Source organism: Lampris incognitus, chromosome 20, assembly GCF_029633865.1.
Source record: "Lampris incognitus isolate fLamInc1 chromosome 20, fLamInc1.hap2, whole genome shotgun sequence".
NCBI classification, from domain to species: Eukaryota; Metazoa; Chordata; class Actinopteri; order Lampriformes; family Lampridae; genus Lampris; species Lampris incognitus.
The window spans coordinates 15,215,267-15,233,398 of NC_079230.1; the positions used below are offsets into that span (position 1 = coordinate 15,215,267).

At 43.1% G+C, this 18,132-nt stretch overlaps 1 protein-coding gene across 1 annotated transcript in view; it reads right to left on the reverse strand.

Annotated features, from left to right (window-relative positions):
• Positions 1-18,132, reverse strand: part of lratb.1 (lecithin retinol acyltransferase b, tandem duplicate 1) — a 37,639-nt gene that overhangs the window by 9,676 nt on the left and 9,831 nt on the right. The window contains exons 9-17 of the mRNA XM_056300154.1: positions 15,651-15,715; positions 15,210-15,316; positions 14,918-15,020; positions 13,524-13,623; positions 9,252-9,291; positions 7,206-7,257; positions 6,802-6,910; positions 487-570; positions 178-295 (exon numbers count right to left, since the gene is read on the reverse strand). Coding sequence (XP_056156129.1) covers positions 178-295; positions 487-570; positions 6,802-6,910; positions 7,206-7,257; positions 9,252-9,291; positions 13,524-13,623; positions 14,918-15,020; positions 15,210-15,316; positions 15,651-15,715 — 778 coding nt within the window. The remainder of the gene's footprint in view (positions 1-177; positions 296-486; positions 571-6,801; positions 6,911-7,205; positions 7,258-9,251; positions 9,292-13,523; positions 13,624-14,917; positions 15,021-15,209; positions 15,317-15,650; positions 15,716-18,132) is intronic.

Here is an 18,132-nt window from a genome sequence, read left to right on the forward strand (position 1 = left end):
TTACTCACTTGTCTTAAACAGGACACACACACACACACACACACACACACACACACACACACACACACACACACAAACGCACCATTTACTCAAATTATCTCAGAATTCCCTCCATCTATCTCGGACCCCCCCCACCCCCACCCTTTATTTTTGAATGTCTCTGCCTTCTCACTTTACCGGGTGACAGCGTTCTGTGTGCCGGGCTGAATGAGGTGGGTGAAGTACATCTCAACCACAGAAGAAGTCAGGTGTTTCTTGAGATAGGGGAAGAACAGAGGGTGCCGTGCGATAACCCCTAGGGAGAGCAAGAGAGTGACGGAGGAAGACAGACAGAGTGACGGAGGACACCAGGTGAATGTTCAGGATGTGACTTGTGAATGATGATGACAAGAAACTGACTCACCCAAACTGATGCCTAATAGGACACGGCTGTCCTATGAAAGCAGGAGTATTGGAAATGTTCTGCTTCCGAGGCGAGTTTCTCACCGATATTGGCCGAGTCTCCTTTGTCTCCACTCCGAGTGTAGGCCAGCTCTTCCAGTCTGTAGCTGTGTGGTCCGCTGGGCAGGTCTGGATAGAGAGAAACACAGAGACAAGATAAACACCGTCACAAACTGGGCACTGGTTTTACAGCATTTGTTTAGTTTACTCAGATGCTGATGAGACATACAGTAACAAGAAAATGCTGAAAAGTAGCAATTAAGATGAAGGAAAATAAGGAAAACGGGAAAATAAACACATGCAAAAATGAAAAAAAAAACAAAAAACAAACCAAAACAAAAAAACAAAATTGCGAGGAGCTGACAACATCATCTCCGGTCAAAACAAACGCCCCTCTCTGTGTCAACAGTTAGTATTTAGAATGAGATGACTTTCATTCTCCACCCTTACTTCTAATTTGTTTGTTTGTCTCTATTTCCCTTCTCTCTGCATCTGTCTCTAACCAGGAAGATCATTATTCATTAATAGACAGGCCTGGCGGCCTGTCCAGGGTGTCTCCCCGCCTGCCGCCAAGTGACTGCTGGGATAGGCTCCAGCATCGCTGTGACCTGGAGCAGGATAAGTGGTTTGGATCATAGATGGATGGAGATAATTTATATATACATACACACACACACACACACACACACACACACACACACACACACATACATACATACAAATAAATAAATATATACATACATACATATATACTGCTCAAAAAATAAAGGGAACACCTAAAAACACAATATACTAGACCTCGATGAATGAAATATTTCAGCTGAAAATCTTTATTTATTAGACAGAGGAATGTGTTTAGAGCAAAATAACCTAAGAATGATCAATGGAAATCAAAATCATTAACCCATTAAGGTCTGGATTCAGAATCATACTCAAAATCAAAGTGGAAAATGAGAACATAGACTGATCCAACTTCTGTGGAAATTCTTCAAGACGATTCAAAAATGAGGCTCAGTAGTGTGTGTGGCCTCCACGTGCCTGTATGCACTCCCTACAACGTCTGGGCATGCTCCTGGTGAGACGACGGATGGTCACCTGAGGGATCTCCTCCCAGACCTGGATCAGGGCATCGGTCAACTCCTGGACAATCTGTGGTGCGACATCGCGTTGGCGGATGGTACGAGACATGATGTCCCAGAGGTGCTCGATTGGATTCAGGTCTGGGGAACGTGCAGGCCATTACATAGCATCAATGCCCTCGACATACAGGAACTGCTGACACACTCTGGCCACATGAGGACGAGCATTGTCATGCATGAGCAGGAACCCAGGGCCCACTGCACCAGCATATGGTCTGACAATGGGTTTGAGGATCTCATCCCGGTACCTAATGGCAGTCATGGTACCTCTGGCTAGCACGTAGAGGTCTGTGCGGCCCTCCAAGGATATGCCTCCCCAGACCATCACTGACCCACCGCCAAACCGGTCATGCTGGAGGATGTTGCAGGCAGCAGAACGTTCTCCACAGCGTCTCCAGACTCTCTCACGTCTGTCACATGTGTTCAGTGTGAACCTGCTCTCATCTGTGAAGAGCACAGGGCGCCAATGGCGAATCTGCCAACCAAGATGTTCTCTGGCAAAGGTCAATCGGGCTGCACGGTGTTGGGCTGTGAGCACAGGCCCCAATTGTGGACGTCGGGCCCTCATACCATCCTCATGCATTCTGTTTCTCACTGTTTGAGCAGAAACCTGCACATTAGTGGCCTGTTGAAGGTCGTTTTGTAGGGCTCCGGCAGTGCTCCTCCTGTTCCTCCTTGCACAAAGGACCAGATAGCGGTCCTGCTGCAGGGTTGGCGTCCTCCTGCGGCCCCCTCCACGTCTCCTGGTGTACTGGCCTGTCTCCTGGTACCTCCTCCATGCTCTGGACACTGTGCTGGGAGACACATCAAATCTTCTTGCCACAGCACGCATTGATGTGCCATCCTGGATGAGCTGCACTACCTGAGCAACTTCTGTAGGTTGCAGATACCGCCTCATGCCACCTCTAGTGGTGAGGGCACTAGCAAAATGAAAAACTAACCAAAGATCGGCCAGAAAAGATGAGGACAGGCAAATGGTATGTGGCCACCACCTGCAAATCCATTCCTGTTATAGGGGTTGTCTTGCAAATTGTCTAATTTCCACCTGGTGGAAATTAGACAATTTACCAACAGGTGAAATTGATTCACAAATCAGTGTTGCTTCCTAACTGGACAGGTTGATATCTCAAAAGTGTGATTGACTTGGAGCTACATTGCATTGCTTATGTGTTCCCTTTATTTTTTTGAGCAGTACATACATACATACATATATATACATATATATATATATATACACACATATATATATATACACACATATATATACACACACACATACATACATACATATATATATTTAAATATATATACATATATATAGCTTTTTTTCCCGAAACCGTCAATGGTGTTGTGAGTGCTCAACAAATGAGGAGCAGAATATCAACATGGATACAGGAAAGAAGATTTTTTTTGTCCACGCTGGACAACGTGAACTGTATGATTTACTTGAATCGCTGGATTATATATATATATATATATATATATATATATATATATACACACACATACATATATATATATATATATATATACACTACCGTTCAAAAGTTTGGGATCACCCAAACAATTTTGTGTTTTCCATGAAAAGTCACACTTATTCACCACCATATGTTGTGAAATGAATAGAAAATAGAGTCAAGACATTGACAAGGTTAGAAATAATGATTTGTATTTGAAATAAGATTTTTTTTACATCAAACTTTGCTTTCGTCAAAGAATCCTCCATTTGCAGCAATTACAGCATTGCAGACCTTTGGCATTCTAGCTGTTAATTTGTTGAGGTAATCTGGAGAAATTGCACCCCACGCTTCCAGAAGCAGCTCCCACAAGTTGGATTGGTTGGATGGGCACTTCTTGCGTACCATACGGTCAAGCTGCTCCCACAACAGCTCAATGGGGTTCAGATCTGGTGACTGCGCTGGCCACTCCATTACCGATAGAATACCAGCTGCCTGCTTCTGCTCTAAATAGTTCTTGCACAATTTGGAGGTGTGTTTAGGGTCATTGTCCTGTTGTAGGATGAAATTGGCTCCAATCAAGCGCTGTCCACTGGGTATGGCATGGCGTTGCAAAATGGAGTGATAGCCTTCCTTATTCAGAATCCCTTTTACCCTGTACAAATCTCCCACCTTACCAGCACCAAAGCAACCCCAGACCATCACATTACCTCCACCATGCTTAACAGATGGCGTCAGGCATTCTTCCAGCATCTTTTCATTTGTTCTGCGTCTCACAAACGTTCTTCTTTGTGATCCAAACACCTCAAACTTGGATTCATCCGTCCACAACACTTTTTTCCAGTCTTCCTCTGTCCAATATCTGTGTTCTTTTGCCCATCTTAATCTTTTTCTTTTATTGGTCAGTCTCAGATATGGCTTTTTCTTTGCCACTCTGCCCTGAAGCCCAGAATCCCGCAGCCGCCTCTTCACTGTAGATGTTGACACTGGTGCTTTGCGGGTACTATTTAATGAAGATGCCAGTTGGGGACCTGTGAGGCGTCTGTTTCTCAAACTAGAGACTCTAATGTACTTATCTTCTTGCTCAGTTGTGCAACGCGGCCTCCCACTTCTTTTTCTACTCTGGTTAGAGCCTGTTTGTGCTGTCCTCTGAAGGGAGTAGTACACACCGGTGTAGGAAATCTTCAATTTCTTAGCAATTTCTCGCATGGAATAGCCTTCATTTCTAAGAACAAGAATAGACTGTCGAGTTTCAGATGAAAGTTCTCTTTTTCTGGCGATTTTGAGCGTTTAATTGACCCCACAAATGTGATGCTCCAGAAACTCAATCTGCTCAAAGGAAGGTCAGTTTTGTAGCTTCTGTAACGAGCTAAACTGTTTTCAGATGTGTGAACATGATTGCACAAGGGTTTTCTAATCATCAATTAGCCTTCTGAGCCAATGAGCAAACACATTGTACCATTAGAACACTGGAGTGATAGTTGCTTGAAATGGGCCTCTATACACCTATGTAGATATTGCACCAAAAACCAGACATTTGCAGCTAGAATAGTCATTTACCACATTAGCAATGTATAGAGTGTATTTCTTTAAAGTTAAGACTAGTTTAAAGTTATCTTCATTGAACAGTACAGTGCTTTTCCTTCAAAAATATGGACATTTCAATGTGATCCCAAACTTTTGAACGGTAGTGTATATATGACAATTGAAGAACTAAGGACTTTGTTGAAATTGCTGAAAGACCCAGCTGAGCAGCCAAGACAAAAAATGGACCAGTCCACTCCAGTAAAAAATGAAAAACAACTTTCTTCCTCTTTTTTCTTCTAATTTAAAGTTGATTTTTTTTTGTGTTATTTTCTTAGTTTGGTTGGTGTGGTGGTTTGCAGTTCCTTTCGTGTTCCTACAGTGTGAAGGTATGGGAGCGGGCCAGGACTCGGAGTGCTTTTTTGTGGTGTGGCAAAGCGAAGGCAGAATCCAACCTCTGCTCCTCTGTTTTCTGCGTAGCAGGATTTTATAAATACATTTGTCTTCTCATAACCCTCAGGAAAAACACGAGCAACACTTGAGAGAGGGCCAGAATTTCTAAAATAAATAAATAAATGATCAAATAGATAATTACACCGATGTCTTCTGGTAAACTCGGCTACGTGTCTGATGTCTGTGAGTGTGTGTGTGTGTCTATTTGTGTCTTGTGTGTACCTTTCACGTGAATGCGCTCGTACCTTTGTAAGTGCATGTGTGTATGCGGGGATCTGGTCATTGTGTGCCATGTGAGCGGTCTGAGTTTTATGTGTGTGTTTTGTAAAGGGCCATGTGAGAAAAAGCAATGGGGAAAGGAGAACTGGCAGAACTGGTGCTTTTCAGGAATAAGAGACCACACACAAACATACACACACACACACACACACACACACACACACACACACACACCCTTTCAACATGGCTTGGTAATCCTGTCTAGCCATGAAACTCAGCCGAAACACCGATGTTTCTCACAGCCTGCGATTGCTCCTGTTCACAACCTTTCACCTCCTCTGCCCCCTTGCTGCTTATTTCCCCCCCCTCTTTCTCTTTCTGCTCTCTCTTTCTCACTCTTGACCATGTCTCTCCTTTCTGTTGTCTCCATCTTTTCCTTCCCGCCTCCGTCTGCCTCAATTCACAGCATCGCTCACTTTTTTTTCTTCTTCCTTGATTGCTTTTTCGCTTGGCCTTTCCGTCTCACCTTTTCCATCCGTCTCCCTTTTCAAATCTCCGAGTACCCCCTTCAACCTCTTTTTCTGTCTGTCTCCACATCTCCCTCATCAGCCTCTTTTCATCTGTGGGCCCAGCTAACTAGACTCATCAGCCAAATCCTTTCTAAGCCGTTAGTTTGAGTCGCTCTAGTGCGTCAGAGAGCTGCGCAGGTTTTGTAGCGAAGTTCCATGACCCCATTTTACAAAAGCTGGTTTTATGCCGGTGGCGAGTTCTATGGGAAAGTAGCTGTACACAAATGAATGGTGTATGGGAGCATATCGCCATCCACATGTACACCTCAGTTACTGCAATTCAACTACATGCCATTATTATGTCTGCAGGTTTCATTAGCTTAAATCCAGGGTTGTTCAAAGACCTTTATAATAGAGGATTTCTGAATGTAATATTTTCTGACCGGCCGTATCGAGGCCACCTATGACGCACGGTGCACCCGGAAGGCTCTCGGCATCGTGAAGGACCCCACCCACCCTTCCCACTCCCACTCCCACTTCACCCTCCTACCCTCTGGCAGGAGGTACCGGAGCATCCGCGCTGCCTCCACCAAGATGATGCAACAGTTTCATTCCTCAGGCTGTGAGGTTCCTCAACAGCCTGAACACGTAGACCTTCCACAAAATGACTTTTTGACCTTCTCACTCACTGTCCGTGTCATGTGTGTTTGCGATGTTTAGGTCTGCAAAGTAAAAATTTTTTTTAAATGCACTTTGTTTTTGATATTTATTGCATGTTATTTATGTTAATGTGGCACTGTGGTCCATGTGAAATATAATTTGGTTCCCCTGTATGTATGAGACATGCATATGAGGCAATGACAAATAAAAGGAGTCTAAGTTCAGACATCTTGGACACCTGAATCACTGTTTCTGTAAACATTAATTCAACAGCACTGGGGTTAAAATAGTAGAGAATGAATTCTGTTATCTCAGTTTTGTGTGCTGGAACCAGGATTCATCCCCTTACCTCTCTTGTGGGGTGAAAAGGGCTTTATATAAAACAGTGTGTGTGTTTACCTGTGTCAGGTAATTCCTCTGCTGAGGTGGGCGGTGCTTCCTCGTCAGGTATGTCCGGCCCTGCCTCTGACAGTGCGTCCACTAGCTCTCCACCAATATGCACATCCACCTGCCATGATGTCACCACAGGGTGCTTAGTATTCCTCGTCTTTATGCCTTTTGTAGCTTTGTAAACTCTGCTTAGTGCCACAGGAATGCAATAAATTATTAACATCATTAGTGTCATTTTTGCTTTTAATAATTTCATCATTATTATCCACATTATTATCATCATTGTTGTCATTACTACCATCATTAGTATTGTTATTGTTATGTTACAGTTGCTGGTGGTGTGGATGCCCAGTATTAAGAGCACGGATAAAGTAATTCAGTATTCATATTCGGCCATCTGAGCCAAACTTCACCTTCAGCTGAGACTTAGGGTGCAGGAAGAAAAAAGGCTTCAGGACAGGGGACCTGCAAAACCCAAAGATAGAGAGAGTGAGACAGTGGGTGTGTCTGTTTTAGACGGACAGATGGAAAGAGAATGTCTGCGTCAGTTGTGTGACAGTCCTACATGTATATGTGTTTGTGTTAGACCTGCCACCTTACTGATGCTCTGAGGCGAGTGCATGTCAGGAGGGTGGCAGGTCCGGACGGCATCCTTGGAGTAGCACTAAAGACCTGTGTTGACCTGCTAGCCCCAGTATTCATCACAATATTCAATCTCTTCCTGGCCCAGATCGTGGTCCCCGCGTTTCAAGAGGTCCACTATTGTCACTGTACCGAAGAAAACCAACCCACGTCCTTTAGCTCTCACTTTTGTGGCCATGAAGTATTTTGAGAGGATTATTAAGGATTACATCTGTTCCTTTCTCTCAAGCGCTTTGGACCCCCTACAGTTTGCTTACCACCCCAACCGATCCACTGAGGATGCCATCTCCCATGTACTGCACACCACCATATCCCACCTTGAAAATGGGGGGAACTATGCGAGAATGCTGTTTACTGACTGTAGTTCAGCCTTCGATATCATAGTGCCCTCCCACACACACACACACACACACACACACACACACACACACACACTGGTCACCAAGCTCAGGGAACTAGGCCCAACACCTCCTTGTGCAACTGGATCCTTGACTTTCTGACCAGCAGACCCCAGGTGGTTAGGGTGGGTAGCTACACCTCCACCTTGCTCACCTTCAACATAGGAGCCCCCCAAGGTCGTGTCCTGAGTCCCCTGCTGTACTCTCTGTACACATATGACTGTGTGGCCACAAGCAGCTCCAACACCATCATTAAGTAGTGGTGGGCCTGATCACCAGTAACAATGAGATGGCCTACCTGGAAGAGGTGGAGGATCTGTCACTGTGATTCCAGGCCAACAGCCTCTCCTTGATCATCAGTAAAACCAAGGAACTTGTTGTGGACTTTAGAAAGATACAGCAGTGAACCTATACCCCTCTCTCAATCAACAGGGTCCCAGTAGAGAAGGTGAGCAATTTCAGGTACCTTGGTGTTCACATCACTGTGGAACTAACATGGATGTAACACACAGACACTCTGGTGAAAAAGATGAGGTAGTGTCTTTATCACCTAAGGCAACTGAGAAAATTCAGTGTCTCCTCCCAGACCCAGAAAACATTTTATTCTGGTTCCATTGAGGGCATCCTGGCAGGGTGCCTCACTGCCTGGTATGGGAACTGCACCTCACAAGAAAAAGCCCTGCAGAGAGTGGTATGGTTGGCTGAGCGTACCACTGGGACAACTCTCACCCCCCTACAGGACTTAAAAAACAGGTGGTGCGGGACCAGGGCTAAAAGGATTATTATGGATACCCACCATCAAAACAAAGGACTGTTTCAGCTGTTGTGGTTGGGCAGAGGCCTCCGCAGCCACAAGGCCAGCACAGACTCAGATGGAGTTTGTTTCCCCAGGCCATAAGACCAAAGAACACCAAATAACAACAATAACATGAATAACTTACACTGTGTATACTATGTGTGTGTACACTGTCACTTTGTCACTATTACTTCCCTCCATACAGACTTTTGCACATTGTATTTTATTTGCACACTTGTATATTTGTAGATATATTTTTACCAGCGTTGTCTCTACTCCCTCTTCTTCTTCTTGCACAATTTTGGAGTTTCCCCAAAAAGGCACTTTAGTGCTCATTGTACTTGTACAAGAAAGATAAGATAAATAAAACTTTGGAATCTTTCAATCTAGTTTGCACATACGTGACTATATTATCATTACATTCATGTCAGTATCCTTTTCTATTTCTTTGGTTGTTGTGATCGACATGCTGTTCATGATACTTGGACACACGGAGGTGGCTCTGGTGACAGCTGTTCAGCTGTGTAGGTTATCTGCAGGGTATAGTTTGTGAAGCTGGTGTTTCAAATCTGACATCTCCAGGATAAGATTGTGTTTATTTTGCGTGCATTATTTAAACTCACACTCTCGGGCGTCCACCCACGATGCCGATCAGTCCAGGGGCTGGGAGTACGGCAGCAACGAATAAAAGGGAAAAAGAAGGGAGAGGCAGAGAAAGACGTGAACTGTCTTTTTCATGAGAAAGAAACACAAATTAACGATGTCCTCGATTTGTAGAGGGAGCACTACTGGCCAACATTTCACTTCCATTCAAATGTCAAAGCAATTTACATTTCAAGTGATTAGCTGAGAACTGTATCCAGAGTACCTACATTTGATGGTTCAGTGTCTTGCTAATGCCGGGATCAGACTACATGAATTCAGCCCGTTTTGTATTTTCCTGCCTAGTCTTGACAACTCCTACGACATTTCCTTGACATTGACCAATAGGACGACAGAGTGCTCTCTGGCGCACATATGTAAATATGGCAAAGAGAAAGAGGGATGCTGCTTTTGCTATTTCAGGTCAAACAACAAAAGTGAGGGAAGATTCATTGAGCAGTGGTAACAATACCTATGAATGGCCCTGCAGGCCTTTTTGATGTTCCTTAGAGGGAGGACCATGACAGAGTAAAAAAAGATAGGCTAAATGTTGGCAAGAAATAGCAGAGGCACTTTAGCAACCCAGTGAGTAGCTGGTTAAGCTATGCTAGGTTAGCATTCCCCAGTAGCACTAGCCGCAACAGCATCCACAATCTTTTCTTTTACCTTTTTCTTTTCATAAGTCAAGTGAAGTCAAGTCCAGTCAAGTTTATTCATATAGCACATTTAAAACAACCACAGTTGAACCAAAGTGCTGCACAAGCCTAAAATACAAAATAAAATAAGTGACACATATGAATATAAAAATATAAAGAAGACATAATACAATAAGGAATATAAAATGTAAACAATGAAACATGAGTAAAAAAGTATATTTGCGCAATAAAATCACGGTGTCAAGCTCAACTTGAATTGAATGCCAGTGAGAAGAGGTAGGTCTTTAACAAAGATTTAAAAGTCTCTAGGGTCTGAGCAGATCTTATGTGTACTGGTAACCTAACACAAGACCACCAGCATCACACATAGCGCTTCTGTAGCCATGATGGACAATTTCTTGACCCTCCTCCCCGATGACCTATGAACTTGCGCAAGATGGTGAAAGGCAGCATACAATGATTGGTCAGGGTGTTGCCAGCCTCCCGGCCAAGACACAGCAAGGATTTATGGTATTATGATTGCTTACTCCAGTGGTTCTCAAACTTCTTCTGTCATGCCCCCCTTTGGAGGAGGAAACATTTTCATGCCCCCTGCCCCAACAAAATGGTGACAAAATGGGACAATTTTAACTTAAATAACATCGAGATCATGAACATTCTTTTCACTTTACTTCAAAAATTTCTGTTGTGCAAATAACAAACGCAAGTTCAACTTCAACTTTATCAAACCTCTTTTTGTGACATTAGTCACTAGATTGCTCCATCAAATTGTGTCCTTTTAAAAAATAGAGAAAAATTAAATAACATTTAAAAATCACTTTGCTAGAACAATAACAATAAAGTTCAATCTGTGCAAACAAAAAACAAATGCAGCTATTTGGGAAAAACGATGAGCAAGCCAATTTGTGAGAGCTCAAGTCTTATCACTGCATTAATGGCTGCAATGAGCCTGTTTTGCACTGCACATCTTTTCAAAACGGGGTTGCAGGCTTGATACTGCCACTCTCAAGTCATGCTCAATGTTGAGCTTAGATCTGTACTTTGTTTTAAGTGAGGCAACAGCAGAAAAGCCCATCTCACAGAGACAGGATGTGGCGAAGGGAAGCAGAATGCCCACAGCCCTCTGTTCCTATGAGTGGATACTCCCTCTCCACACCAAGCCATAATTCACTCAGTGTCTGGGCTGTAAAACTCAGCCTCAGGGTGGAGTCAGATGTGATCTTGATGAACTGAACCTCTTCAGCAGAGTTGAAATCAGCAGGTGCTACTGAAATGAATGGATCTGTCACCCAGTCATATTGAGCAATGTTGTTTGGGAAGTATTTTTGAAAGAATCATCTCAGGGAAGAGATGTGCTCCTTAAGACATGAAATCATTGTGGTGGCTTCAGAATCACTGGTTTCAATAAATTCACTCGGATTCTCAAAGAAATCAGTATTCCCTTGATAAAGTCACCTGCCCCACATCTCAAGCTTTTGAGTGAATGCACTGATCATGTCTGCCAGGTGAGGAAGGTGCTTGCCTCTGCCTTGAAGCTGAAGATTTAATTCATTCAGCTTTCCAAATATATCACTGAGATAGGCCAGTTTCATCAGAAATTGTTCATCACTAAATTTGCTTGCAACTTCACGCATACGCTCCTGCTCCAGAAACACCCGAATTTCCTCTCTGAGCTCAAAGACTGGCGATAACACTTTACCTTGCGAGAGCCACCTAGCCTCGCTGCGAAACAACACAGCTGAGTGTTTAGCTCCCATCTCCACACAAAGTGCAGAGAACAGCCACACTCTCAGGGGTCTTGTTTTGATTAAATTGATCACACTAACAACATCGGTCAAAACCTCATTTAGGTCAGGGCTAATCTGTCTTGATGCTAGCGCTTCTCTGTGTATGACACAGTGTGTTCATAGTGCATTTGGTGAGACCCTCTTGATTAGTGCCTGCAGTCCCTTCATTTTCCCTGCCATGGTCTGTGCCATCCGTGCAAATGCCCAGACAGTTCTCCCTTTCAGCCCATGTTCTGTCAGGTAACAGTCAAGAAGCCTAAAGAGCTCGTCAGCTGTCGCTCTACTTGGGATGTACTTGAAAAACAGTAAATCCTCACACAGTGACTCTGAAATGACAAAGCGAACATAAGCAATGAACAAGCAGTCTTTATTGCTGTCAGTAGCCTCGTCCACTTGCAAGGCGAAATGTTTGTCTTTCAGTTTTTCAATGAGTTGTTCTTCAAGGTCATTTGAAATGTTGCATATACGTCTTGCAACTGTATCATTGGACAACCTTCAATTTTGCGCTGCTTGTCTCATCGATCATAGTTGACACCATATCTAAAGCCGTGGGAAGTATGAGCTCTTCTGCTATTGTGTGTGGTTTCTTGCACTGGGCAATTCTGTATGCAACTTTGTATGATGCGATTCGTGCTTTGTTCACTGATGCAGCTTTTACAAAGCAATGTTCCTGCTGACGGTATGCACCAAGTTTTCTCTGAAAGAACTCAAGTGGCTTATTGATGTGACTGGGGTGTAATGTCTCTAAATGTCTTCTTAATTTTTTTGGTCTCATACTACAAGCTGTCAAGTTTTTAGACATAAAATACACACTGGTCTCCCCTCATCTCCCACCACATTCACTGTGAACCCAAATGCAAGATAGGCTTCGTCATATTTTCTTAACTTGGTTCTTGGTTGATTACCGTTAGCTAAGCACTTTGTCTTGTATGGCTCGGAAGCATCGCCCGTCTTTCTTTTCATCCCTGTCAAGTATCCTTCCATTCTGTGAACCTACAGACTTCTCTGTCTTATGAAAGCAAGTTTTGTTGATCCACCGAGAAAAAGATTCCGACGTCAAAACAGTAGTTCTGCACTACATCCCCCCCCAGTCATGCAGGCCCCCTGTCATGCCTCTGTGCCCCCCGGGGGGGGGGGGGCACGCGCACGCCACACACTTTGAGAAATGCTGGCCTAATCTGACATGGTCACCATCGTGAAAGACAAAAATATTGTTTAGTCTGATCCCGGCTAAAAGGACACATTGGCAGAACACTGTCAGTTAGTAAGTTCTGACTTACAAGCTTTCCTCTCTAATCAGTACATTGCCCTGCAGAGTTCATCTTCCGTCACTACAGCAAAAACAGACACAGCTCTCTGAAATATTTGGGGCGAGAATTGACAAAAATGGCAGGGTCATTCAGGGTTATGGAGGACCCCGGTTCAGCCCCCTTTATGGGCAAACTCCCACTATGCAGAGAGAGACAGAAGCCTTGCAGTTATGTGGGTGCTGGAGCCACAAACATGCAGGAATGTGCCTGGTTGTGCTGTGTGTATCCTTCAATTTGAACTTGTCACCATAAACAAATTCCAAGTGCACGATGTTGGGTCAGAGCCTTTCCAATCTCCAGTAACACACAGCTGACTGTGTTGATAAATATTCTTTCCTATGTGTGTGTGTATGCTTGGGTTTGGGTCTGAATACTGGGTGCTCATGTGAAACATATTAATAGGCTATTCTAAGCAGAAAAAGAGCTGACGCTTGAATGTGTGTGTGTGTGTGTGTGTGTGTGTGTGTGTGTGTGTGTGTGTGTGTGTGTTTTCACCCTACCCATGCCCGTGCCTGCTGGGGCGATCTCCCTAGAGAAGATTTCCAGAGCCTTTTTCTGTCTGTGATTAACAGACATCCAGATGACTACTTCTCTTGTGCCCTAAAGAGACAGACAGAGAGACAGACAGATTGTGTGTTTAGTTTGAATATATGTGTTTAGTTTGCATATATGTGTTCTTAGTTTGGATATGTGTTCTTAGTTTGGATATGTTCTTAGTTTGGATATATATGTTTTTAGTTTGGATATATATCTATTTTTAGGTTGGAGATATGTGTTCTAGTTTGGATATATGTGTTCTTAGTTTGGATATATGTGTCCGTAGTTCAGATATATGTGTTCTTAGCTTGGATATATTTGTTCTTAGTTTGGATATATGTGTTCTTAGTTTGGATATATGTGTTTAGTTTGGATATATGTGTTTAGTTTACATATATGTGTTCTTAGTTTGGATATGTGTTCTTAGTTTGGATATATGTGTTCTTAGTTTGGATATATGTGTTTAGTTTACATATATGTGTTCTTAGTTTGGATATGTGTTCTTAGTTTGGATATATGTGTTCTTAGTTTGGATATGTATTCTTAGTTTGCATATATGTGTTCTTAGTTTGGATATGTTCTTAGTTTGGATATATATGTTTTTAGTTTGGATATATGTGTTTTTAGTTTGGATATATGCGTTCTAGTTTGGATATATGTGTTCTTAGTTTGGATATATGTGTTCTTAGTTCAGATATATGTGTTCTTAGCTTGGATATATTTGTTCTTAGTTTGGATATATGTGTTCTTAGCTTGGATATATTTGTTCTTAGTTTGGATATATGTGTTCTTAGTTTGGATATATGTATTTAGTTTGGATATATGTGTTCTTAGTTTGGATATGTGTTTAGTTTGGATATATGTGTTCTAGTTTGGATATATGTGTTCTTAGTTTGGATATATGTGTTCTAATTTGGATATATGTGTTCTTAGTTTGGATACATGTGTTCTTAGTTTGAATATATGTGTTCTAGTTTGGATATATTTGTTCTAGTAGCATTTGGATATGTTTTTGTCTTTGTGTTGCACTGCTGTGGGCTGGGGAAAAGGATATTTCATTTCATTTCATGTACGCAAGTACATGAAGTGAAATAACAAAATGTTCCCGATTCCTGACAGTCACCCGCAGGCAGACAGAAGCTAACACCCCCTCATGCCACAAACTCTGAATTTGGAATAAAGAAAAGCTGAATCAAAATACCAAGTTTCAAATAAATACTTGAGGTGGAAAAGCTGACGTGCAGTTAAACTGGATTTACGATAGTGAGCAATGGAAATGGAATTTTCAAATTTCACCATTGACAAATAGTTGTCGTGCACAGCTTCCTCTTTCTCCCCTGAATTCTGTGTGTGTTACCTTGTTGCTAGCATTGTCTCCGTAGGTGTCCTCAGCTCCCAAAACTTGGACATTAACAGAGCTGAAATCTTCAAATCCTAGCTGCTTAAACATACGCCTTGTCCTACACACACACACACACACACACACACACACACACACACACACACAGAAGCTACATGTTACTGAAATACCACGTTTAAAAATACTCTTTAAAAAGTCATAACTTTAACAACTTTATAAGAATACATCACAGTCACACAAACTTGAGTCCCCCCCCCCCTTCTCTTGAAACAGACACACATTCACACACCGTTTGATGATGCTGTCTGCAGTTCGTCTTGCCTTCTCTGTGGCTCTGGGCCCTCCTACTGGGCACACTGCTGTGGCCCTGAACCCGTCCATGTAGGTAGCACACACCTAGGAGAGAGGAGAGGAGAGGAGAGGAGCATGAATAAAAATGAAGAGAGAAAAGGAGAATAGGAAAAATTGATGGGCAGAACAGGATAGAAAAGAAAGTGTGATGTAAGAAGTAAGGAGAGAAGGTAGGAGTGCAGTGTGACTATTAGCTAGTGCCTTATTATACGGCTGAACATTCACAAAAACAAATGCCAACCTAAGCAACTTTGTTTTCTGTGCATGTTGTACCATTGCTAAGCTTTTAAAGACATGGAGATCACGACATGACATCCATCTTTTCTGTACTTGGAAACATCACTAAGCAGCACAGTACAAAGCAGTGATGCTCTTTTACCTTGTAGTATTTTGATGGGGCTTGGCCCTTGGCCCCAGTCACTTTGACAGCACCTCCTTCTACACCTGTGGACACACACACACACACACACATAACATTTTTCACAGCCAAGAGCCCATGTATCCAACCGCTGAACATACAATCAAAGCAAAAACACCGAATCAAGAATATAACTGCTAATTTTGTGAATCAAGATTTATTTGATTTCTTGAGTAGTTTTGGAAGTGAAAACTTTTGTCACAGTTAATACTAATGCTGCACGATTCATCTAATCGCAATCACGATGTCAGCCTGTGCAATTCCATCAAAAGGCTGTGATTTAATGAAATAACAAAATGTGCATGTGTGAACGTCTGTTTGTGTGCAGTCTGCATATCTACGGCCATAATTAAGAGATGACCAATCAGTCTCTGTTTAGGCAGTGAACGTGTGCAGCCTACAGTCACATAACTATCCGCTGTGCTTTGTGCAGACCAGAAAGAAGGAAAAAACGGATACCGACGACAACGAGCAGGTTAACGCCGATGAACTGGTGGCAAAAAAAGAAAGAAAAAAAACGCGTCCTCTGTTATATGGCGATATTTTGGATTCAAGCTTAGCGATATTGAGCAGAAAGAGGTACTGTGTAAAACATGCAAAATTAAAGTTGCTATGTGTCGTGGCAACACAACAAATTTGTATTATTTGTATATGTATAAATTTGTTTATTTTATCGCAATTGCAAATTGCAATATTGTCCACAATAATCATTATATGACTTTTTCACCAAATTGTGCGGCACTAGTTAATACACTCATTGACCGTCCTCCTCGTTGCCTTCCTCATCTTTTCTCATTCCTCTGCATCTCTTTTCCTTTTTTCCTTCCCGTCCTCCTTTCCATCTCACACTATCTCAACCCTTCCCAAATCTCTCTCTACTGTACTCCGCCTGTCTTATCCTGACAGCTTTGTAGCACGCTGGGAAGGAACATCATGCAGCGCTCTGTTCACCCCAGCCTGAACTGTGTGCAAGACGTGCGACCGGTTCATCTTGAGTTCACAACCTCCCGCGCTACAAGTGGAACATTCCAGTTGGCTGGGATGAAGGAGACCCAACTGTCATTGAGTGATAAGCTTATAAAGTATAAGCTACATTTGGGGTTAGAGTCCAATAAGGGTTAAATGTGTACGTATGTGAACACCCGGCTAAGGTAAACGACCTGGAGTTTTCCTGCCAACGTTTTTTTCTTTTACTACTTGATTAATCCCCGTGGGGAAATTCTTTCTCTGCATTTGACCCATCCTAGCTGTGTAGCTAGGAGCACTGGGCAGCCGCTGTGCAGCACCCGGGGACCAACTCCAGTTTGTCTTGCCATGCCTCGGTCAGGGGTACAGACAGGAGTATTAACCCTAACATACATGTCTTTTTGATGGTGGGGGAAAGCGGAGCACATGGAGAAAACCCACCATAGACACAGGGAGAACATGCAAACTCCACACGGAGGACGAACTGGGATGACCCCCAAGGTTTAACAACCCCAGGGGTTCGAACCAGGACCTTCTTGCTGTGAGGCGACAGCGCTAACCACTGAGCTGCCACCCCCCCTTTTTTTAAGTGTTAAAATGAAAGGTTAAAGTGGAAAAAAGAAGAAAAAACAGTCGGTGTGACAATCTGAAGTTGGACATTCCTGTCAACAAAGATACCAGCCTACCCACCCCCCCCCCCCGAAAAAAAAAAAGATTAAAACATCTCCAAGGTGAAAAACACTTAAGCCAGAGGTCACTAAAGGTTCATGTGTGGGTTAAGGCTTTAGCTGGACTGGAATAACTGGGATTTTACCACCAACGGTTGCAAAAACCTGAAACAGACCATACTGCACCAGACTAAATAGTAACATCTCCCAGGTTTAGAGCATGTGTCACAGTTCAGATGGGGGTCAGCACAGGACGGAATAAGAGTAATGGGCTCATCTGGGCATTAAACTACATGAGAATATTTGGTACTTATAAACACCAATGAAAACATAAACACAACCTTAACATCAGCCCCCGTTATAGATTCTTTCATGCAGAGTCCCACAATACAATGAAAGCGTTGGCCTACATCTGTCACACGGGTGGTCTAAGTGGGAATGAAATACGTGGTTGCATTACTGCCCACACAGAGATACACAGGGAGTGGAGCCCCTTGCCCTGCCAGTGTTCATAAATATAAATCTGTTATCACCAGGACAGGGTTCACCGAGGGATCATGTAAGAGTCGTGGGTTTGATTAAGGGTTCATTTAACGACTGAGGGTTGGGGGGAGAGCCGCAGACGAGTTCACTTGGGGTTGACGAAGCCCTGTTTAGTTTAAAATAGAAAAAAAAACGAAACTAAAACAACCGCTTATAGTCGATAAAGTGTTTGCTGGCGGTTGAACAAAGGGTTAAGGGTTCAGTTAGGGGTGGAGTGGAGTTCCCAATGCGTTTGCTTAGGGGTGAGAAATGAACCCTTAAGGGGT